The 23,671-nt window shown below is 39.3% G+C and overlaps 1 protein-coding gene across 50 annotated transcripts in view; it reads right to left on the bottom strand.

Annotated features, from left to right (window-relative positions):
* TTN (titin) overlaps nucleotides 1-23,671 on the bottom strand; it is a 275,212-nt gene that overhangs the window by 241,108 nt on the left and 10,433 nt on the right. For 42 of the 50 annotated variants that reach the window (XM_053215381.1, XM_053215365.1, XM_053215361.1 and 39 more), the window contains exons 7-31: nucleotides 21,483-21,810; nucleotides 20,976-21,128; nucleotides 20,162-20,302; nucleotides 18,976-19,107; nucleotides 17,458-17,595; nucleotides 16,702-16,839; nucleotides 16,075-16,212; nucleotides 14,940-15,098; nucleotides 12,450-12,743; nucleotides 12,223-12,345; nucleotides 10,491-10,772; nucleotides 10,165-10,230; nucleotides 9,206-9,464; nucleotides 8,926-8,989; nucleotides 8,614-8,829; nucleotides 7,558-7,700; nucleotides 6,092-6,297; nucleotides 5,102-5,335; nucleotides 4,756-5,000; nucleotides 3,609-3,880; nucleotides 3,321-3,485; nucleotides 3,058-3,226; nucleotides 1,264-2,957; nucleotides 838-1,119; nucleotides 58-324 (exon numbers count right to left, since the gene is read on the bottom strand). In XM_053215381.1, coding sequence (XP_053071356.1) covers nucleotides 58-324; nucleotides 838-1,119; nucleotides 1,264-2,957; nucleotides 3,058-3,226; nucleotides 3,321-3,485; nucleotides 3,609-3,880; nucleotides 4,756-5,000; nucleotides 5,102-5,335; nucleotides 6,092-6,297; nucleotides 7,558-7,700; nucleotides 8,614-8,829; nucleotides 8,926-8,989; nucleotides 9,206-9,464; nucleotides 10,165-10,230; nucleotides 10,491-10,772; nucleotides 12,223-12,345; nucleotides 12,450-12,743; nucleotides 14,940-15,098; nucleotides 16,075-16,212; nucleotides 16,702-16,839; nucleotides 17,458-17,595; nucleotides 18,976-19,107; nucleotides 20,162-20,302; nucleotides 20,976-21,128; nucleotides 21,483-21,810 — 6,308 coding nt within the window. The remainder of the gene's footprint in view (nucleotides 1-57; nucleotides 325-837; nucleotides 1,120-1,263; nucleotides 2,958-3,057; nucleotides 3,227-3,320; nucleotides 3,486-3,608; nucleotides 3,881-4,755; nucleotides 5,001-5,101; nucleotides 5,336-6,091; nucleotides 6,298-7,557; nucleotides 7,701-8,613; nucleotides 8,830-8,925; nucleotides 8,990-9,205; nucleotides 9,465-10,164; nucleotides 10,231-10,490; nucleotides 10,773-12,222; nucleotides 12,346-12,449; nucleotides 12,744-14,939; nucleotides 15,099-16,074; nucleotides 16,213-16,701; nucleotides 16,840-17,457; nucleotides 17,596-18,975; nucleotides 19,108-20,161; nucleotides 20,303-20,975; nucleotides 21,129-21,482; nucleotides 21,811-23,671) is intronic. The other 8 variants (XM_053215382.1, XM_053215345.1, XM_053215383.1 and 5 more) reach the window with 6 other exon arrangements.

The following is a 23,671-nucleotide window of genomic DNA, read 5'->3' on the forward strand; positions in this document are numbered from 1 at the left end:
CTTATCAATAAGCCATAATGATATTCCCTTCAGGCCAAAAAGAACAGGCAGACTTACGTTTCATCTTTAGTTTACAGGTTGTCTTTTTCCCATCGACAACAAAGGTGTATTCTCCCTGGTCCTCTTTGGTCACATCCTTAACTGTGAGGTTCTGACGTCCACGACGAGATGTAATTGTATATTTACCATTGGATTTCAGCTCCACACCGTTATGATACCATTTGCCTTCTATATTTTCTGGGGATATAATGCACTCTAACTCCCCTGAAAACGATTCTGGAACTTCTATATCCTGAAGTTCCTTCACAAACTCAACAACTGCACCTGAGGCATAAGATAAAGAGAAGTTAATTTTTCTTGAGAGTTACACATCTAGACTTAGGGTAGAAAAAATTCCTTGTAAGTCTCTCAAATCCCCCCATGCTATCAGGAATATTCTTAATGTGTACCTGCTGATGAACTGAGGAATATATTTTCAATAAAAAAAAGTTATTTTACTTAAAATTTTTTTTAAAACAGAATTTTATTTCAATGTAAAAATTTAAAAATAAGGCATCAAAATAACCTTGATTTTTAAAAATCCAAATTGTCGTTAACGTGAGAGAAGAATGTCATGTCATGCCATCCAATAATTTTGAAATAAAAATTTTGAAAAAAAATAAAAATCCAAATTGTCAATAATCTCAATTAGTGGTATACATTCAGGAATCTTGCTATGGAGGTTATATTCAACTCCCACATAGTTCTTTTTATAAAAGGAAAATTGCAAAGCTAATTTGATCACATACTAAGGGTGACTTTAGAACTTAAGTAAATGGCGAAATTATTATTTACTACCTTCGACGATAAGTTTCGCTGTTGTTTTTACATTTTCATCTTCCACAAGTACACAGCTATAGTCTTCAGCATCAGATGTGTCAATCGTCAGTATGGACAGGAAGTGAACCTTCCTGTCAGAGTGCATCCTGTATTTATCTCCCGTGTGAACCTCCACACCATCTTTATACCATTTCACTTTGACAAATGGCTCTGAAGTTTCACATTCAAAGGTTGCCATGGTGTCTTTTTCCTTAGCAACAACATCTTGTAATTCCTGTGTGAAAATGATTGATTGCTTGGCTACAAGAAAAGGGGGGAAAAAGACATTATATTAAATTAAATTCACAATTTGAATAATGGGAAAATAAAATAAAAAGAAATACACCAATGGATATTCATGGATAAATAGAGACAGATCCATCAAACCAAAGACATCGAAATTACCTTGGACAAGTAAGAATGCATGGCTTGAGGTTTCTCCAGCTATGTTGATGGCTTTCACCATGATGCTGGCAGAATCCTCAGCAGTCACGTCTCTTATGACCAGTTCACAAACATTATCTTCGGGCCAGTACCAGTAGATTCGGTCAGAGCGTTCGATCTTTACACCATTTTTGTACCATTCACATTCAGGATCTGGTTTTCCCACCACTCTGACCCGGAAGTGTGCGTCAGATCCTTGGCCCACTGTTTGGCTTTGGATTCTTTCAAAGATTTTAGGAGCTTCCATACTAGGACTTAGTTCAATTTTATCAGGTTTAAAAGTTGGGATAGTGATTTTGCCTTCTTCAGCAAGGGCTTTCTTTTCCTCTTCAGTTAATTCTTTGGTCCAGTGGAGAAGTTCATCTTTTGTCTTCCTTAGGAGTTCTTCATAGGATTCATCCTTCTTACGAGACTTGAGCTCCACAGCAGTAATTGCTTCATAATATCCCTCCTCAGTTCTGCGCTTGAATTTACTGCGCAGCTCTTCTGACTCTTCAGGTACCTTTTCATGGGTAATTCTTTCAGCCCTTTTCAACTTCACAACTTCCTTGGTTTCAGTGGTGTCAACAGGTCTATCTACTTTTTGTACTTCAAACTGAAGTTTTCCAGGTTCATGTACATGAAACTCAGGCTTTGGTTCAGGGGCTCGTCTGAGGACAGACCTAAAATCTTCCCTCTGTTGGATCTCAAGTTTCACTTTATGCTCTATCACACCTTCAGGATTTTCTGCAGTAACCTTGACTTCCCCTGTATCGTATGATTTGCAGTCCACGATGTCCAAATAATGAATGCCATCATAACGAACTCTGAACCTTTTGCTTTTGCGAATGAGTTGTCCATTGAGGTACCAGTTGACTTTGGGTTGAGGGTAACCGGTCACTCGGCAACGGAATCTAGCAGTCTCCCCTTCAAGTACTCTTACTGGCTCTGGGAACAAAACAATGTCTGGCTTTTGCTTCTCTTTTTGATCTGTTGTTACACCTGTAAGAGCACCTTCATGAGCCATCCTCTCTAACTCTTCAATTCTTTGTAAGCCTTTCCTCCCCTCAGGCAATTGAGACTCTTCCACAAGACTTTTTTCATCTTTAACAATAAATGTAGCAGATGTGTGATCTGTTCCATATTTGTTAGTAGCTCTACAAGTAATGATACCACTGTCTCTGGAATATGCAACCCCGTAATCAAGGCTGCAATACCCAAACTCATTGATCATACGGAGCCTGTTGGCTGCTTCAAGTGGCTTCCCATCATGGAGCCATTCCACCACCATTGTTGGGTCACCAATTGGTGTTAGCCTACACTCAAAGTGGGCGGGCCCAAAGCGCTTGAGTCTTAAGGAAGTGAGTTTTTTCTTGAAAAATGGTTTCTGTTGTTTCTCTTTATCATAGAGGTCACCCTCTTCCCATTGCTCTTGACCATATCGCATATGGAGGGGCTCCAGTTCTGGGGCTGCAATCTCTTTTGCTCTATATGTCCCTCGTGGGATGATTAATTTTCTCTCTGGTTCAGGCTCTGCAAACTCAACTTCAACATTTACTTTGCATCTCGTAGTATCTCTGCCAGCCTTATTGATAGCAGTTGCCGTATACCAGGCAGAATCTTGGCTGGCAGTGGAATCAATTCTAAGGGCAGCTTCTCCCTTTATGCCTTCAATTCTATAAAAAGGAAGAAAAATCAATACAGAAGTAGTTATTGCTTCTTTAGTTATTTGGATTTGATAATGAGCTTAGTTTTATTATTTTCAAGCAAACTCACATGATTCTTGGATATTTATGAGGTACAATGATGTCACTGTTTTTCAGCCATACAATGTCAGGGTTGGGATTACCCGTAGCTCTGACTTTCATTTCAAGTCGAGAACCTTCCTTTATATTGACATTTTTTAGTTTTTCCACAAACATTGGTTTTACCTGATGTTCCACAGCTGGAAGAGAAAGTTTGTGATTCAGAGTGAGTAGGGCTGAAATACCTGTTTATAGCCCAAGTAATAAGGTAGTTTCTTTATTAAGGGCTAATACCTTCCACAGTTAAAATCACTGAAATCGAAGATTTGCCTGCCCTGTTTTGGGCAACCACAGTCCATTCCCCAGAATCACTGGGGGATGCAGGGACAATAATCAGTGATTGGGTACCATCTTCTTTAATGACTACTTTATGGGTATAATCATTGACAATTTGCTGGCCTGTAAAAAATTAAGTAAAAAAGAAAACATAGATTAAAATAGTTCTTTTTAAAAAGTGCTGTACATACATATAAGCTTATTTTTGTGTTTCATGATTTGTAAGTAAAAAATTATCATACTTACCATCATGAAACCAGAAGGTCTCTGGCATAGGTCTACCGACAACCTTTAAGTCAAATCTGGCAGTTTGTCCTTCTAAACATTTGAAAGAAGCAGGCTTTAACACAAAGACTGGCTTATACAGTCTCTCAAGTTGTGACTCATCTGTTTCCTCCAGCCGACGTCCAGGGGACATTCTTGCAGGGGACATCCGTGCAGGTGACATCCTTGCAGGGGACATGCGTGCAGGAGACATGCGTATAGGAGATCTACTCACTGAACGTGGAGAGATGGATCTGAAAAACAAAACAGAATATTTTCATGAGGCACAGAGAAAACAAAGCAAAATAAACAAACCCCCTTCTTAATGTTATTTTAGAATATACTTCATATATTATTAGAAGGCACTTCAAACTCACTGGGATCCAAAACAGAATACATTATTGTTGCCCCCAAATCTATGTTTTCCATATATCCTCAATCCCAGTCAGTATTATTCAACACAGTCAAGTACTCAGCCTTAAAATCTTGGAATAATTCTTAATACAGTCTTTCCATCATCACCTGAATTAGTCACCAAACCCTTCTGATTCAACTGCTAAAAGATCTCAATAAATGTTGGTCAGTTAAATAACCCAATGAATAAATTTATAGAAAAAGAGAAATATAATTTTTTATCCAAGGGAAGGGAAAACATAGAAATTATATTTGAAAAAAACCAAAAACCTATTTGCCCATTGCAGCCAGACTGGCTTGGATTGAATTTCAAGTGCTGGCACAATCAGGGCTGGTGAACTAAGACAATTTTTATAGGCTCACAAAGATTAAGTGCCCCCACTTCTAAAATAGTAATAAGAATACCTACATTGCAGGGTTGTTGTATAAATTAGAGATAACATATGTAAAATTAGGTATTAAGTAAACCTTTATAGTTTTCATCATATTGGTTCTAGCACCAGCAAATGAATAGTATGCCACACTAATGACAATGCTTTGCTCACCTTGCACAGGGGCAAGAAGTAAAAACTCTTGGCATCATCTGAATTGCGAATGGCAAGTTTTGGTGTTATCTCCACTTTTTTGGCCCCCACACAACAGCAATTTGCTATTGGGATATTTGGTGTTTTAAACAACTTAAACATTAATCAACCCAAATTGTTCTGAGTCTTACCTTATTCTGCTCACTGATTCTGGCGTAGGTATGTAAGTCGGAGCACTGAGAGGTGCAGCAGGTTCCACATACAACTTCCCTGAGCAAATTGCATTTCCCTTAATATTGCTGGCAAATGCGGTGTAGATGCCTTCATCTTCTGGAAGAACAACAGGTATTCGCAGACTAGCTCTGCCATCTTGCAGAAAGTCCATTTGGTATCTCTCTCCATGTTTGATGCGCTTGCCATCTTTGTACCACGCAATCTGCAAATAATATGCATATTTGAAAAAAATTAGATAAAATAGTTATTGTAGATGATGTATATCTTTATTGTAGTGTGGAAGCATGATGTTTATTTTTTTACCTTGGGTAATGGATAGCCAGACATCTTGCAATGAAAAGTAACACCCATTCCCTCAAGAATTCTATAATTCTTGATTCTTAAATCAAATCCTGCTTCAATAGCTTCAGATTCAGAAATGTCAACTGCCATCTTTTCTTCTCCATCTTCTTCAAGAAGTTCTTCTAATGTAGTCTTTATTATTCTGTATTCAATTTCTTTGATGAGCCTCTCTTCAAAGGAAGAAATATGGAATTCCTATGTAGTAAAAAAGATGACAGTTTGTTAAAATATATAAATCTTGACAGACAGAAATGCTTTAAGACTATTAGTTTTAGGGGCACCTTGGTGGCTTAGTTGGTTAATCATCCAACTCTTAATTTTGGCTCAGGTCGTGATCTCGCAGTTCATGAGATTGAGCCCATGTGGGACTCTGCGCTGACAGTGTGGAGCCTGCTTGGGATTCTCTCTCTTTCCCTCTCTCTGTGCCCCTTCCCTGCTCATGCACATGCTGTCTTTTAAAATAAATAAATTAACTTTTTTAAAAAAAGAGTATTAGTTTCAGAGATAAGGATCCAAGTTTTGGGGGGAAAATCCAGGAAGATTTTTGTTTGTTTTTGTTTTTCAGTGAGAATTATAGGAGTCCCTGTTTTGTTTTCTAATCTGAATTACCACCATCTCTGTCAGTTCATGCTGTGGCATCTTGGGTCAATGATATTCTAAAGGCACAGGTTACTTTGGGATGCTCATTCTACAGATGAAGGGCAGCAGTGGACCTGGTCATTCTAATATTTATCTTTTCCTGCATATATAGAATCCTTATTTCTAAAGCCACATTATGCAGCAGGTCACGAAGGTTAAGGAAACTCATCGGCAGTGAACTTGGAGCTAATAACTATAGCCCAATCATTACTCCATCACCTGACAATGAAAATATCAAACAAAAAGAGGGGCACCTTGGGAGGAAAGTGTAATTTATGAGATGATTTGCTTGGTCATTATTCTTATACTCACCTGTTCTTCTACAAAAGTTCTGACCATTACAGTATCTTTGGCCATTTTTTTCCTAATTAAGGCCTGTTCTTTTTCATACTCTTTTTCATAATCAGAGTATAAAAATCCAGGTGCTATTTCTCCAACTTTAGGTTCTTGCACAAATGCAGTCATTTGTGTTTGGTAAAGCATTTCTTGCTGGGACTTCATCAGTGACTCATAATCAGCTAGGAGATAAAAACAGAAGTTGTTTTAAAGTTTTGACTTAAATTCCAGTATAGTTAACACACAGTGTGATATTACTTTCAGGTGTATACTAAGGTGATTCAACAATTCCATCTGACACCCGGTGATTGTCAAGACAAGTGCCCTCCTTAATCCCCATCACCTATTCCACCCATCCCCCCAGCCACCTCCCCTTCAGTAACCAGCAGTGTGTTCCACACAGTTAAGAGTCTGTTTCTTGGTTTGTCTCTCTCTCCCTCTCTTTCTCTTTCTCCCCTTTGCTCATTTGTTTTAAGAACATAAGTTAATTTTTAATGTTCTTATGAAAAAGCCTTCATGCCACTTCATTCAGGCAAGCCCTACACTAGAGAAAGTTGATAATCAAAAGCCAGATTTTCTAAATTTTACTCTCAAGGTGCTCAATATCTGTTAGATTGAAATTCAAAAACAAACTTGCCTTGACAAGTCGAAGCAGCCGGTACTGTTGTAGAAAGAATTTTATGTTACCAGTCAGTTCTTTAGGAACTATCCTGGGAGTCTTCCTAATTTGCCATGTGGCTTTTGGCAATTCATCTATCTTCCTGGGTCTTGAGTGCTCTATCTGCTAAATTAGGATAATATCCTAACTTTCTCTAAGGGGTATTGGGTAGGTCAAATGAGACAAAACATGGGATGGTCTGCTGTAAATGTGAACAATTAAGCGAAAGGAAATGTGACCCACAGATACATTCAGTTTGGCCTGAATGCCATTATGCTTTTTGTCCAATTACTGATGAATCCTGAAAAATCTTGATTTCCAAGTTTTCTTTAAAATACCAGAAACTCTAGGAACATTGAGCCTGGCAGGTATGTGCCTGGTCACAACACAGTGGAGGCAGGGAACGACTGCCCCCTTGAGGCAGGGCATATGCTCTCCAGTTTGCCACTATCTTGCTACCACTCACTGATATTATCTGTCTGGATCTGGAAGGCAGCGAGATGTGGAGTCTTTGCATCTTCGAAGGCATGATACGCCTAGAAATGAAGGCACCAGATAGAAACTTCGTGCCAGAACCCTGATGTTTAGCACCAGCATGGCTTTTGAGGCCACGTGGTCTAAAACATTTTCTGTATAGCTGAGGCCAAGAGAGGGTAGCGATGGGGACAGAGCCAGAATCAGAACTGGGATATTTTAATAGGTCTTTGATAAACACACAACAGTGCTACTTCCCTGCATTTCCATTCCTACCAGGCACATAGGAAGTACTAAGGGCTGCATTTACCTTCTTCCAGCAGGGAGGCAGAGGCAGAAGTCTCGCCATGCTTATTACGAATAACAATAGTGTATTCTCCAGCATCATCGGCAAAAGTCATTGAAATCACAAGTCTGCACTCTCCAGTTTGTTTGTTGTAACTCACTTTGTATCTTTATGGAAATGAACATACATAAAATTCACTCACAAATAACCCTATGTGAATAAACAAACCCTCATGTGGATCTATGGTATAAAATTCAATGATCTTAAACATGAGACCAAGCTCCATATATAAGATTGCTGAAAATGGAGGAAAGTGCACGGACATGAGTAGTGAGGGACAAACAACTTAAACTTTTCATTTTGAATAAGGCTCATATATTCTTTGAAATAAACGATAGAATATAATACCACTAGAATCAACCACATGGAAAGGGCTTCAGTGTTTATGTGAGCAAACGATGAGGTCATTTTGTTCAGTATTTTGCTCCTTGTTTCATGTGAAGATCAAATGAATGATCAAAACAATACATTCCTTTAAATATTTGAATTTTAAGCCTCTGGTATACTATATTTCTTCTTATTAAGACATAAGAGGTACACTTTTAGATGATTTGTCTCAAGCTGCAGAAAATTCAAAGCTAAATTTTACATTCAATTATAACAAATTTATTAGCACAGATTTTCATGTATAACTTTCTTCCTCATTACATGACCCTTGTTCTTTTCTCTTTTAGTGACTTTAATTATTATGCATTTCTGCTGAACGCTGTCTTAGACGCTTTCTAGAAGAACATGTGTATGTGTGTAAAAATCCACATTTTCTCTATTTCACTGGCGCTATACATGAATCAAACTAGAGTATAAAGAAATTTATCTTCCATCCACTTTTGTCACACAGCTTTGTTCCTCGGTGAGACTGTGCAAAAATGTAAAAATAGCTGAAAACATACCCTAAATTTTCCATAATAAAAGAGCCTACATTTGGGAGATGGTAGGGTAGGTATATCCCACCTCTCTCTAGGCTTCCTTATACATATTCTACAAATCACAGAGAACTCTATCAGTCAGCCATCAACATACCTGTATCCCGTGGTGAGAGGGACACCAGATTTTTTCCAGTAGACGTGGGGCTTTGGATTGCCGCCAACCTGACATTCAAACACAACACTCCCACCTTCCACCAGTTTCTGGACCACTGGTTTTGTAATAAAGAAAGGAGCGGCGGGTTCTCCGGGGGCTGCTTGTTCCTCTGTGATGCTGGTATCAGTCATTACCACATCTCTTGACTCTACCAAACTGGAAAGAGAATTCCCTTAAAATTAGTGTCTGGGCTGTAATTTGCCAATACCAAATCAAAACCATCCTAGAACAAAAGCAGCAGAATGTTTTTACCGTTTCTCTTCCGTGGTAAATTTCTCAGCCACGGTGGTTGTTTCCTTTTCAAACTCTTCTGATGCTGGAAGAAGACAGAAGTCTCTAATTTAAGTCGGGCATTTAGTCTGTTTTGTTAGTGACCTCTGGCTAGCATGACAGTTAAGGTGACCCCTTAATCTAGCCCCAGTTCCCACAGAGGACACCATTATAGGGTGTGCAGAAACTGTATTGTGGAAAGAAGTGTCAGCTGAGAGTAAAATGGCAGGTACAGACGGGTGGTGGGAGTGTGGCCACAAACCTTGCACAGCTAGATAGCAGGATGTGCTGACGGTCCCAGCCTCATTCACAGCGCTGCAAGTAAATCGCCCGCTGTCTTCCGCAAAGGCTTCTCGGATCATAAGACGAGCGATTCCACTCTGGAAGGTTATCTGGAAATCAATGGAACTTTCTATTTGGTAGTCTTCCCTGTACCATGTCACTTTTGGGGATGGGTATCCAGAGATGTGGCACTCCAAGGTGACGGATTCACCTTCTATAACAGTCACATTTTTTAAGCCCTGAGGAGAGAAGAAAAAGGAAATACTGATAACATGTACATATTCATTAATCATCTCTGTAAGTTATAACAAGTGTCAGGGTTTGCACATTCTAATGGCCCTAATGTTTTCAAAGGTCAAGACTGTAGAAATATTAGTAAAGAGACTCCCCTGAAAAGTTATTTCCTAACTTGAAATACATGTAAGGTGCTTCCAAGTTCATAAGGCAGAACTATATTAACACCATTTAATGGGACAACTCCATACCCTCTGTCATTCTCACATATTTAAATCCCAACGGGACGTAAAGGCTCAGTGGCAAATGCTGCCCCTTCACCAAGCTTTCCATGTTATCTCCAACTGGAAGTACTCTATTCTTCCTCTGTTGGGATGCTTATCACCGTCTAGATTTTGCCTATTTATGTACATTTTCCTTAATAGTAAGGCTAAAAATTCAAAGAGGGCTGGATTAGTCTTCACATCTCCATAACGCTCCCAGTAATCCCTTAGACCCAATAGAAGCTCAATAAGCCTACAGACTACGTGACCGATCGTTGTCCCACAGAATTCCCCCTTTTCTTGCCAAATAGTGTGCCATCTTAAAATGAGCATTTGTGAGCTCACTAATGCCGTTTTCCAGTTGAAGAAACTGATCTTTGCATACATGAAAATATCTGACCAGATATGTGTATGGTCCAACACAATCAATTTCATCACTCACCGAGACCAAAGTTGGTGGAGTAACAGGGATTTCAACAGGTGCAGGTACTCTTGCTGTTTCTGTTACCTACAAATTTTACAAAGGACGTTACAAAAATGCCCGTGGCATAAGGGGCAATCTCATAAACTCTTAACCCATGCAAAATTATAAAAATAATTTGAGGAAAAAGAACTCTGACCCACACCAGACTCAATAAAATTAAGTTGGAGCACAGTAAAGGAAAGGTAGGATGCCTGGCTGAGTACTACTGTAGCACAAACTGGCCGTGTGCCCAACCCTGCTCAAGAGGAATGGGTCAAGAGATAGTGTGCGATCCAGTAACTGACCTTGGCTTCACGCTCATGCAGTACTTTGAAGCGCTCTTCATGGACTGCGCCACCAGTGATGCTCACCCCTACCTCCTTTTTCACTTCGACACCAGCTTGACTCTTGTAAGTGTCTGGCGTGTCGGCGAAAGGGAACTGCGGAGAGGGGGTGGGTTCTGCTCTCACTCTCGCCTCGGCAGGCTTCACAGTGGGTGCCTTCACCGACTTGGTGATCTTCTGAGCAGAAGACGTGGCTGACAACTCTTTCTGTAATGTGGCGATAGCGCTACCGGCTATCGATGCCTAAATGGAAAGGGAACAATCTGTGTCATGGTTCAGAAGTACATGGCTACTATCACTCATTCTGTGGTGGGTAGGAGTCTATGTTCTATATGGTCTGTCTTTCAACGCTCTCATTCTTACTTTTACAGTTAATGGGAAGTCAGTTAGGGATGAGCTGGTTATAAAGCTCATTGTCATTCCTGCCAGTTTATAAAATACATTTGGAAATATTTTTCTTGGGGCACCTGGGTGGCTCAGTTGGTTAAGCATCCGACTTCAGCTCAGGTCATGATCTCGCGGTTAGTGAGTTTGAGCCCCGTTTTGGGCTCTGTGCTGACAGCTCAGAGCTTGGATCCTGCTTCAGATTCTGTGTCTCCCTCTCTCTCTCTGCCCCTCCCCCACCCCCCTCATACTCTGTCTCTCTCTCAAAAATAAAATAAACAGTAAAAAAATGGAAAATATTTTTCTTAGAGAGTTGTATTTAGAGCTCCTTATTATATTCTCTCATCATAAAGGGACAATGGAGCTTCTAAAGTTCACTGACGAATTTTCACTTAACCATCCTGAAAATACTACAGTGGGAAATTCAGAATCAGGAAATTATTAAAATATTTGGTAAATTCCTAAGAACTACTTGACAATAGTTTAAAATTGTAAAGTTTCAGCTTCAGATCTGTGTGGAAGGTAAAAACAGAGACATTACAAAAATATTTGAAAGGCTATCTCACTCTTTTTATTCTGTCACTGTCTATGGTCATCTGATTTCAATAGTGATTTGGGGCTATTCCAAATATAGGTATTAAACAGACTTTAAAATGCTGTGAAGGCACATAAGATTTGCATTCTACATCTTAGATGTGCATAAGAGTAACAGAGACTAATATTAAGGGTTATTATGTGCTGTCAACTTGCTACCATTTTTGCAGGCATTAACTTGCCCCCGATGACAGAACTAATAGGAGCAGAGCTAGGACACGAATCCAAGACTGTGTGATTGATTCCACAATCCACCCCCACTACCACACAATCCTACCTCTCTCCATCTTGTTATGTTATGTATGTGGACATATGATTTCTCAGTGACTGTTATATTGAATATAGGATTTCTCAATGTCTGATTTTTATATTGATACACATTCACAGCTAAGTTACTGTGAAATGTTTCACAGCATAAGGAAAATGAAACTGTACAATGCGCCATCTTTTACAAAATGTGAAACCGAGAGAAGCCTGTACAGATTTGTGTCTTCTCAGAGGTATGGGATAACCACCTTGGCTACTGTGTGCTCACCCTGCTCGGCAAGTTTCAGAAGCCAAACTCCAGGGGCTTGAGAGTCTCTTATGAACACAAACAAACATCACCAGCAAGAGGCCCACACTGGCCTCCACCAAAGATACTGTACATCGCACATTAGGTACATACGGCACCTCTGAGCCAGACATTTCTTTGGCATGCTCTTTAACTTCTTACCTCATATCCGTGTTCCGTCTTAGGAACAGAAATTTTTGAAACAGTAAAGTGAGGGCTTGCTGTGCGGGGGCGTTTATCCACATGGACTAATCTTTCAGTTGTTAGATCTGTAGTTTTCTTGATCTGCATTGAAATGAGACTCAGTGACACCACTGTCCACCAGACGACCACAGCAGTTAAAATTGCTTTCCCATAAATAGGGTAAAAATCTAGGGGTACAGACTCACCTGTGATGAAATGTGCATTCCCATTTGATCAGTAGTTGTGATATGAGTCTCAGAAGGAGCTTGGATCACTCTAGGCTTGACTGCTTTAGGGACAACGTGGGGTTCCGAGGCTGGACGCTGGGGACGCTCAGCAACCTTTGTGGCGGAAATGTGCTCCTTATAGCCATACTCCAAAGTGGTCTGCTGAGCGTACGATTCTTTAGGACGCTCAGGCTCCCTGGGCTCTCTGACACGGGCCTGGTCCACCGCAGCAACAACCGTTGCTACAGCTTCCGCCTTTTTCCCAACGTCCACCTGGAGACAAGGTTTCCGGAATTAATACACAGTAACACCAAGTCAAGCTGGGACATGTTCTCCAAGGATAGTCATTAGGAAAAGACAAATGCCTAAAGGTGTGGTAGGCAGATGGCACCTGTGTTATATGGCTGTTAATGTCTCCAGAAATGTAACTCGCAGATGCATTTAGGAACTTATTTCATTGATTATTATAATGTAATGGACATCTAGTTAGATACACTCTATATACACCTGTTTAATTAGACAAGACATTAAATCACACAGACACCACATGGAACAACACAGTATGGATACAAAATAGTAAGGAGATTTTGAGTTTTTCTAGGATTTTGTCTGAGGCAGTTAATTAGCACTTGGGAAATCAGAATTTGGGGGATGGTTATCTTCATTGATTATTTTTATTAGCCTGTCAATCATTTAGTCTAGTGTTGTTGCAAAGACAGTAATGATAAAAATACACTCAAAACCATCATAGACCCATCCAGAAAAATCAGTTGCTACAGAGTTGTATGATTGCGTGCAAATCTGAGATAATAAGAAAGCTCATGGAACATAGGGAGCATATTAATTTTCTTATGATTCCCTAGGGATAAGAATTTTTAATCTATTAGGAAATATCTTTCTTAAAAAACAAGTGAAGAGACTGTGATTAAAATGAAAGTGTTAATCATATTTGGATTCAAGAGAACCACCTTTTGCAGTAAAGTTCAATTTGCTTTGGTTATGACTGGGAGATAAGTGCAGAAAAAACCAGAAATGTTGTTTTCTCATTTCCATGAATCTGATTAACATAAATGAAAACAGTCTGCAGAGGTGTTTCTCTTTTAAAGAAAGAAAACTAGCTGATATGCCTTACAAATTAGGAGTCTATGCAATGCTTGGAAATAGCAAATCCTAAAAATCACATCGCTGTGTCCATCACTGCTCTTTAAAAGTAATGCTGGAATAGTTTATTAATGTCCATTTTTCTTTTCTGCTGCCGTGAAAAGAATCCAGATCACAGCTGAAATGTTCTTCAAGGATGCTACCTGTGTATCTGTTAAAATTGTTCTCTCAATCATTTAAGATAGAAATGAGGGTTCTTTTTTTTTCTGAGATGAAATTGGGCCTTTAGCGATCAAGGGCTTCATTCAGTGCCTCCTTCCAGTAAGCCACAAACACCCTAATCTGCCTTGAAGGATTGCAAATGCCATTTTCACTTTACCATTGCATCTTAGAAGAAGCTGTAAAATATACGTGAGGCTTAGGTGTGTTTTCATCTGGCCTTCTTTTTTAAAACATAGGCCATTAGTTGATTTTAATTTTATAGATGCTTCAAAATGTTATCTGTCTCTGACAGATAACAGAAATATATTTAACATCTATCATGTATATTTAATGTAGACTAAAGATTCAAATGAGATATAATGTAAATGTAATAATTCTACAAAGTGGTATCTTAAGTATATATACACTTTCAATGTATATGAAGTCTGATATGCCATTCTACATATGTGTGTGTACACACATTTAAGATAGATCACTTTGTAAAGTGACGTTTATATTATATCTCATTTGAATCTTTCAACCAGTCTATGAGGTAATCAGGTTGAGTTTTAGTTTTATTTTAACAATGAGAAAACTCAGGCTCAAAGAAATGATCATTTGCCGACCAAAATGTACAAATATGCAAATCTTGTTCTGAATTTAAAACTTATGCAAAAAAAAAAAAGAATCTTGATTATGGGTAGGATATTTCAAATTGGGGGAGCATCTATGTATTTTTCCCTGAGTTAATGCATATCAAGTCCATATACAGCTATTGTTTCATAGACAACCACAGGCGTGTTTACTTTGGTTCAATTTACTTGTCCTCTACGCTGGTACCACTTTTACTTCTTAGTGGACTCTAATCTCTCTCATATTTTTGGAACCTAGATCAGCAGGAAGAAGAACTGGAGTAGGAGACCCCAATTCAGACCAGTTAAACACTGAGAACTAATTTAGGCAAAGCAAAGAAGAGTGTTACCTAATCTGGCTCTTCACATCTAGAAATGCTAACTGTTGCACTGGAGGAATTGGACAGGGTCTAATCAGCTCTAATGTTTATTGACCACTTCAGCGATTAAATGAAACACTAGGAACACAACGACTCATGCTGGATGAAAAGTTATGGGTGCTGATGATAAAATGGGATGAAGCAATGCTTTTCACCTCCACAGCATCAGTTTTCATCTCCTCATGAAAAAGATGGATTTGTTCTTGCTTAATAGCAAATCCTTCTCTAGTCCTTGGCAGTGTGGCTGGTTCAGTAGATTTTGCAGTGGTAACTACTACTTTGGGTACAGATATTTTCTCAGCTTCCATTCTTAGCTAATTTTTAACAACAAAAATAAGACAGTCAAATTTATGTGATTCAGAACAAACAAAAATTTAAATACAATCTCTCACGAAGTATGTTATGTATTAGAATCTCCGTTACCAATGAGATTTCTGAAAGGCTGATATGCCAGTCAATATCCTACTTGGTTAAGTGTTTGGAAAGTTGACCTTCACTCATGCCTTAGGAGAAAACCCAAAAATGTAGAGACAGAAAACAACACTGAGAGAAATATAGACAGGACTCAGCCATGACACTAAAGAAATTGAGTTGCTCATTTCCAAATACTATATTGACAACAAGGAATAAAATTAGGTAAATAGCTTATTTGGGGTAAATGACAGAATCTTAGGAAGTTGGCTAATTCATGGAGATTCATAACTACAAATAAATGCTACAAATAAAGTTTTTCATGGCTAATGTGCATTCTAGTTGGAGGATTCCTTCTCTAGACTTGATACTGCATCTTGTTAGCATTAGCAGTAGTATGGTGGGCTTTATAATTTTCTCATCTGGTATTTACACAAAGAAAAAAGATAACCTTTCACCTGAAAACACTGATGGGTGATTTCCTGAAATAAGTCCATACTTTACGAAGTAATATATTGAATTCACGACCCCTCAAGCCACACATATTCATGACAGTAAGTAAGATTCATCACTTACTCATACTTTTTTCTTTAATATTCACAGGATATCTTAAAATCAGCCTGCATGCAATTTTAATCAACTTCCAGAGAACTTATAGATGTTAATAATAAAAAAACATGGAAAATAATAGTGAGGAGATCAGTGGGAGAGGAATATGTAGTAATATTAACAATAATAATTTGGTTTTTTAGTTTCCAATTGTTTAATCATCTAAACAATGAATTCGGTTAATAGTGTCTCATACAGAAGAAATTCTTGAGATTGGGTATTAATGTATTATCAAAGAGGGGACTTCACACTTGGAATAGCAAGCGTCACCTTTCCATGAGTAACTTGGATTTGTTCTTGTCTACTGGCCACTCCTTCTCTAGTTCTCAGTATTGTTTCTTGTTCTTGGGCTTTACCAGTAGCAACTGCTATTGTAGATAAGGCAGTTTTCTCAGCTTCCTTTCTCATCTGATTATTATAGTAAAATCAAAGTGTCAATTGCACAGGGCTTTAGACACACACATGGCATGACCCTTCCCCCCCTCCTAGTGGGGATGCAAGATGAAGTTATTTGGGGTTAACTACACAAAAGAAGTTAATTGACAATGTTTGCATATATGGACTGGGAGTCACAAAACTTAGAAATGTTAAATAAAAAAACCCACAAAAATATCTCCATTTGATTCTATATATTGCTTTTTAAGAACCAGGCTAAAAATGCTAACTTTCATGCAAAGAATAATGGTGGAATAAAATGAGTTATCAATGTTACAGATGGATGAAAATCAAATGTACAGATAAAATTAATGGTAAGCAGTCACACATTTACCATTTTGCTTTTAGTCTGGGATTCAGAAAGGAAAATACAGACTACCAATTCATAGAACATCGTAGTTAATGGTTTACTAGAAATTAGTTTAAAGATAAATTTTTCCCATCTCAAATATCTGTATTCACCTTTTCCTGAGTTATTTGAACTTGCTCTCTTTTGGTAGTGATGCCTTCTCTAGTTCTTGAAACTACATCTTGTTCTTTGATTTTGGGTGTGGCAACTATGACTTTAGGCACCACTGTTTTCCTAGTTTCTTTCATTATCTGGTCATATGATAAAAAGAAAGGTGAGAAAATGGTCATTAAATTTCATATAGCCTCTAATAAAAGAACCTGAAGTCAAAACTGAGAAAGGAAGCAAATGTCTTCCTGTTCCCGGACATTTTCATCATGCTTAAACACATAATGTGAGTTACTTTGATCTTCCTTACTGTTTTATTACATAACAATATCAAAATGAGTGCAGTCTAAAAGAAAAACTTGTGATCAGCAACAAAAGAATAAAGGATGCATTTCTCTTTCCCACATTTGTCTTACTATAATCCACGAGAAATTCCATTAGAGTCAAAAGCAACACATACTTTTACATTTTATCAATTGACTTGAAAACTGGAATCTACGGCAATAGGAAGATATTAAAGTGAACTATCATATCATATCATGTTAGTAACAACCCTAAGAAAGTTTGAAAGTTAGGAATGAAAAGTGGCAGTGAAAGCTGGAGAGGTGGCAAAGGGTTTGTGACAGATTGTGAGGGAGTTTTCTATTTGAGCTATAAACAGAGGGGGTGAAAAAGTGATGATTAAGACCCATGATGACAATGGAGGCAGCCTGCACATGAAGTGATGAAGAGTGAATTTCACACCAGCAGGAAGTCATCACCTTTTCATGAGTCATGTGTATTTGATCATGTTGTGTGGCAACTTCTTCTTGAGCTCCCAGGATTGTTTCTAGTTTTGTGGACTCTGCAGTGGCAACTACCACCATGGATGCGGCAGCTGTCACAGCTTTCTGTTTTATCTGATTTTCAGAGTAAAATAAGGGTTTGAGTTTCAACAGGCACAAAAGAAATGGCAAGATACTCTCGCAACATCAGAAGAATACAAAATGTTTAGCGCTGAGAAAGAATCACATTTCCATTTTAAGGGCCAACACTTAATGATTTAAAACACAGACTTTTGTTTTCCTGAAAAATAGTCTATAGGCTTCTTTTCTGCCCACCTGCTCCTTAGCAGATTGTCCTAGAAACTGAAAAGTTCTCATCTCTGAGACATGTTGACACTCTAGGACACCCAATGAGTGGCCACAAGCAAATGGCTGGAAAACTATGGTCAGGCTGAACTTGCCAGTAAGTGGCATCGCAATGGCAACAGGCATTGCCATGCTCTTGATTGTGCCAAGTAGAGTTCTTGGGCATTCAAAGTCTCTCACTCACTATAAGGGGATGGAAATTCATTCAATAGCCTCTGGCCAGCCTCCAAAGTGTATAATGTTCTCAGCTAGACCTTTGTAAAAAGTAGCTCTGGGATCAGCAAAGAACTTGAGATCAAGATAGGTGAGTGCAGGCACCCTCCTGAACATGAAAGAATTGAAAATAGATGCTTCTTTCCTGACACGTTAAGGTTTGATGTCACATGTGGGAGAAAAGTGGACTTTAGTGACACAGGCTGTTCTCACGTGGCTGTATGGCACAAAAGCAGCAAACGCTTTAAAGCATTTTCTTGAAGAAGTACCAGTCAACCCTGATGTCCAACATTTCCTCACTCTCCCTTGATATTTACATGGGAGTGTTCGTGGCTGGTGTGTGCGTGTACACAACATGTCTTACAACCTAAGCAACTGAGGGCTCAGGCTATGCATTAAAAAACTGTACTGGGGGTAACTTGATTGGGGTAATATCTATCTTACGCTTAAATATGCGCCAGAGGGATGCCTGGGTGACTTGGTTGGTTAAGCATCAGACTTTGGCTCAAGTCATGATCTCATGGTTTGTGAATTTGAGCCCCGCATCCGCATCAGGTTTGCTGCTGTCAGCACGGAGCCTGCTTTAGATCCTCTGTCCCCTTCTCTCTCTGTCCCTCCCCATTTGAACTCTCTCTCTCTCTCAAAAAATAAACATTTCAAATAAGTAAATAAATAGCTATGCCCTAGAAATGTCATAGATGTACCCCCAAACTGTTCTAATAGACAATCTCCCCAAAATGGATCAATTGAGTGAAAAACTGCAATGAAAACAGAATTTCCATCATGAAAGAGTTTCCGTACTAGACAGAGAAACAACAAAAAGAAATACACACACAGGACTCCTCCATTTAGAGTTTCTGGTCATAGGGCACAGGCAGCTGGCTAGAATGCATTATTTGTCCATGAATTACAATGTAATGACAAAACTGGACTTACTGTTTCTTGAGTTACTTGTTTTTGTTCTTGCTTTGTAGTAATTTGTCCAGTTACTCTAGTTTCTTGTTCTTTGGCTTTGGTTGTAGAAATTACTACTTTTGGTACAAACGCTTTTTCAGTTTCTTTTCTTATCTGAAATCAATGATCAGAACAAACACTTATTGTCTCCTGATCTCGAATGGAAGTGACATAATGTTTATTAAATAGAACAAAATAGAAATTTGAAGAAAGGGGTAAAATCTTCTTTTTCTGGACCGATCACTAAATACATTATCTCATTTGCCTTAATAGGACCACACTCCTTCTCTGCCTCAACCATAATTTATGCTGCTCAGGGGAAAAAAGGTTGACTTCAACACCATTATCTGAATTGGAGAATTGTCTTCTTTGAAAAGACTTTCAATTTTTACTAATGGATATATGGCAATACCATGCTATGCCACTTCTGTCATCTAAAGGTTGATCTTAAAGAATAGGATATTAGAATGAAAGGCCTTAGAATTTGTCCGACCCTTTTATTTTATATATGAGAAATCAAGTATGGACAATTTATAATCTGCATTCATATGTTGTTTTTGCTTTGAAAACTTTCTTAATTATTATGGTTTGGAATATATCAAGACTTACTTTTGTAAAGCTGAGACATTACAGGGAGAAAGTTTTACACATATCGCGGGCAAGATGTTTTCCAAATCCTTAACCTTCCAAAGGAGGCTGTTTGGATCTGGATGCCTAAGGTATGTGTGTGGGAGCGGGGAAGCAGTTTTCCCCTTTTGCCTCTTTGCCATTCTCAGACATTATCCCTGACGTTCAGGATCTCAGGATTTAAAGGAGACGTGAAAGTTCATCTTCACAAGGTGCCCAGGTGGCTCAGCTGATTAAGTGTCTGACTCTTGATTTCAGCTTGGGTCATGAGCTCACAGTTTGTGAGTTCCAGCCCTGCATAGGGCTCTGTGCTGACAATGTGGAACCTGCTTGGGGCTCTCTCTCTCTCTCTCTCTCTCTCTCTCTCTCTCTCTCTCTCTCTCTCTGCCCCTCCCTACTCATGCTGTCTCTCTCTTTCTCAAAATAAATGAATAAATAAGCATTAAAGGAAAAAAAAAAAAGTCATCTTCTCAAACCACCCAGCTGGCTCCACTGGCCGAAAGCCTTACCAATTGTTTTTTTTAAAAAAATGTATTTTCACCTGTTCATGAGTTACGTGCACCTGCTCTTGTTTTGTCGTAATTACTTCTCTGGTTCTTGATTTTAATTCTTGCTCCTTGGCTTTATCGGCAGCCACTACTACCTTAGTTACAGCAGTCTTCTTCTCTGCCTCCTTTTTAATCTGAGTTTCAGAAGAGAAAGGAAGGAAATAGTTTCATGCACCTTGTATAAAAGCTTACAATAATAAATCAGGATAAAGACATAAACGTCACACAAGAGAGGATAAGGAGGAAAGCTAGAGTGATTTTAAACTATATAAAAAAAATCTATTCAAATAGGAGGTGGGAAATTATCCTCGATTTATAACACTTTTCAGCCATGAATCACATGTCACATTTGAGGTAAGTAAAAGCAAAGGTCTCTTGGGGAGGCTTAGAGAAAGGTAATGTTTGCCCTGCAATAGTGGTTTCTGTGCCTGGCTCTGCAGCTGAACTCTGGATTGACGGGTCTAGAACTAGAGAAATGAATGTGCACACCTCTTTGTTCGGCTGACTTTTTGGGCCACGCTTTGCCTGTCTTGACCCAGGACCACTTTGATACTTTGAATTCCTTCTCTGGCCTCCTGTACTAACTCTCTGATGGCTAACTCCTGTGTGTTTTCCTGCCGGACACGGACCAGGTACGTCAGGTAACTTCTCTCTTGAACACCCTGGGTATCTCAGGCCATCCGTTGCTCAGAGTGTCCTAGAAACCCGGGCCACATTGGGCTCAGGGCTGTCCTCAAAATGACTGGAGCACTGGTTTGCCATGGGATCGCTGCATGCAAAGCTCATTCTGGCTGGCCACATGCATACCTGTTCTTGAGCAGGTTGGATGTGCGTGGCAGTCGTGGTTGTCCTCTGAGCAGTCTGCTCTACAGCGCTGATGACTGGTTCTCTCACTCTGGCCATATCAACAGCAGCAACGACGGTCGCAACAGCTGCACTTTTGTCAGTTTCTTGTTTCACCTGGATTGGAAATGACCAAGTCCCTTTTTAAAATGACACGCCCAGCAGCAAATACAAGAGTGCAATGGAAATGAGCTGCTCTAGTAAAGCATTCACGGGACAAGCATTTGTCATTGCCAAGAGATATAGGGCGTGTACCGTTAAACCCCGTATTTTATAAAAACCTGACAGATTAGAGCCTTCATCCCCATTAAAAATGATTTCACAAAGCACGAGCCAGATTTGGTCTTCAGTTTCTGTTATGTTCCCACGTGCATATGCATTTCCCCTCCAACCTCCAGAGACGGGGCTTCGTAGCAGGGTTGTGGCTGGAGAAAGCAGCCGTGAAAGGAAACAGGACAGCTCTAACAGTACCTCTGCAGCACCAGTAGCCACAGCCCCGGCCGCGAACGCAGCACTGGCCGACACGCCGGCAGCAGCTCCCGCTCCTCCGCTGATGGTCACTTGCTCCTGGATCCCGTATCTCCCTTCCCATCTCTCTTCTGTTCTGATCTGGGTGGCGCTTGTCACCGTGGTTTCTCTCATCTCAGCCTCGGACGAAGCCACATAGCCCTCTTGCTTCCAAGGGGGAGGCACTTCGGGGCCTGTGGCCATGCTGGGTGTTGGAGTCTTCCGCATGAGTAATGGAGACTTAACAGATCGGATGGGAGACGTGGAGATCCTCCCGGCCGGAGACACGGACCTGAAAACCCAAGGGCAGAGGTCAAGAATGCCAAGACGGAGAACTCCTCCTCGGGTCATCAGATTTGAATAATGGAAGGAAAATCTGGAAGTGTTTAAGGCAGAGTTTAAAAACCTGTGCCTCAATAACCGATTCAGAGGCTAACAATGTACTTGATTGAAAGTAATGTGTTTTAAATCTCAGTAAGCCTTAATCTTATCTTCTGTAACTCCGTAAGAGAATCAGACTGAATTCTAAGCTAAAGAATTCTGTGCCCTGCCCCACCTTCTCACCATTTAAAAAAAGTCACTGCAGCAGGAGGTCTTGAAAGACAGCCAAAGAAAGGACATGGTGAATATGGTAATCATAGCTCTCAATTTCTTTGCACTCTGAATTCTGGTGAGTGAGGGCATGTCAGACAGGTGTTGAACAAAGAAAGGTGTCTGTAATCAAAATGCTTGTGCAATTAATTCTAGGCTAAATACGTTGCACCTTTTTTCCTGTCCTGCTGATTTCTCATGGCTTTCACATGCCTACAGACTCTGTGAAGCTCCAGGCCAGGAGGAAGCATTCTTGGTACTCGGCTTTACAGAGCTTTTTAGGGTGTAGGCTGTGCAATGCACTTTGAAAACTGCCATTCTGGTCAAAACGTGTTGTGAACTGCTCTTCTTAATTTTCTCTGTGTTTACCTTCAGGCTCATTTTGTTGGACTCTGGACTTCTTTTAACATCCATGTAACTACTGTGATAACTGGCTATTTTGAAATCCAAGGATCCCACTGCGTTGTTGTTGTTATTATTATTATTATTATTATTAAATTGATAAAGTGCTTCTTCCAAAATAGTTTTCATTGTTTTTGTGTGTGTGTGTGTGTGTGTATATCCAAAGTGCAATAGCATCATTTGAAGAATCTAGGTGTAAATCCTGGCATTTACGGCCAAAAAAGACAGTCCCTGGTCTTCAGCAGTAATTCTAGGGGTTGACCAATTATTTTAAGATAGTTTTCATAATTTAATTCTTGATCAATTCTTAATTTTTCCCTCTAGGTGGCAGCATTGCCTTATCATTGAATTATAACTACTACCCATAGAAAAATGTTTAGAAACGCTCTCTGGCATTAAATGAAATGACTATTCTAATTAAGGTTGAAGATACAGCTGATATCTGCTCTAAATTACAGAGTAACTTAATAGTACACTAAAATATTAAACAGTTTCATGAGGAAATGTTTAGTCATTTTCTTGAGGAGGGGTTTTTCTTGGTGAAAATCAATTTACATTTTATAAATGAAGTTGTAATCAACTAAAGGGAAACCCAGGGGGACATGTCCCTATTTTAAAAGTGACTGCCTTAGAAATATAACAAAGACCAGTTTAGAATAATGTAGGGTCTACACCAACTGATGAAAAGCAAAGTGACCTGTACTTCCAAGTTTCAACCTGTGCCTTACTCTTGCTGTTCACCATAAAGTGGGCTTATTTCAAAAAGAGTTAAAGACATGATTAGCAAGACTTGAGTGATTAGCAGCAGGCTGCAGGTAAGCCCATAACTGTGGAAAATCAATGTAATTTGTGTCATTATAGGAAAGTGCTTATTTTTGCTCTTACAATAAAAAGTCATCACCTGGTCACAGCTAGATACGTGTACCTTATTCAACAAAATATGTTTGCCTTACTCTACGACAAAAGTCAAGATTAAACCATTAGGCATTTTAGGAAGGAGTCTATCTTGGATAACCATTATTTGCTCCACAAATTGCTATTTTTATTTCTTATTTGAAGGCAAATTTCAGGGACCAAGTAATGGGGATTGTTATTAATGAACTGCCAGAACTGCTAAGACAGTCAAAACGCTCCATGGAATCAGGAAAGCTCTGTAATTT

Source organism: Acinonyx jubatus, chromosome C1 (assembly GCF_027475565.1).
Source record: "Acinonyx jubatus isolate Ajub_Pintada_27869175 chromosome C1, VMU_Ajub_asm_v1.0, whole genome shotgun sequence".
In the NCBI taxonomy this organism is placed as follows: Eukaryota; Metazoa; Chordata; class Mammalia; order Carnivora; family Felidae; genus Acinonyx; species Acinonyx jubatus.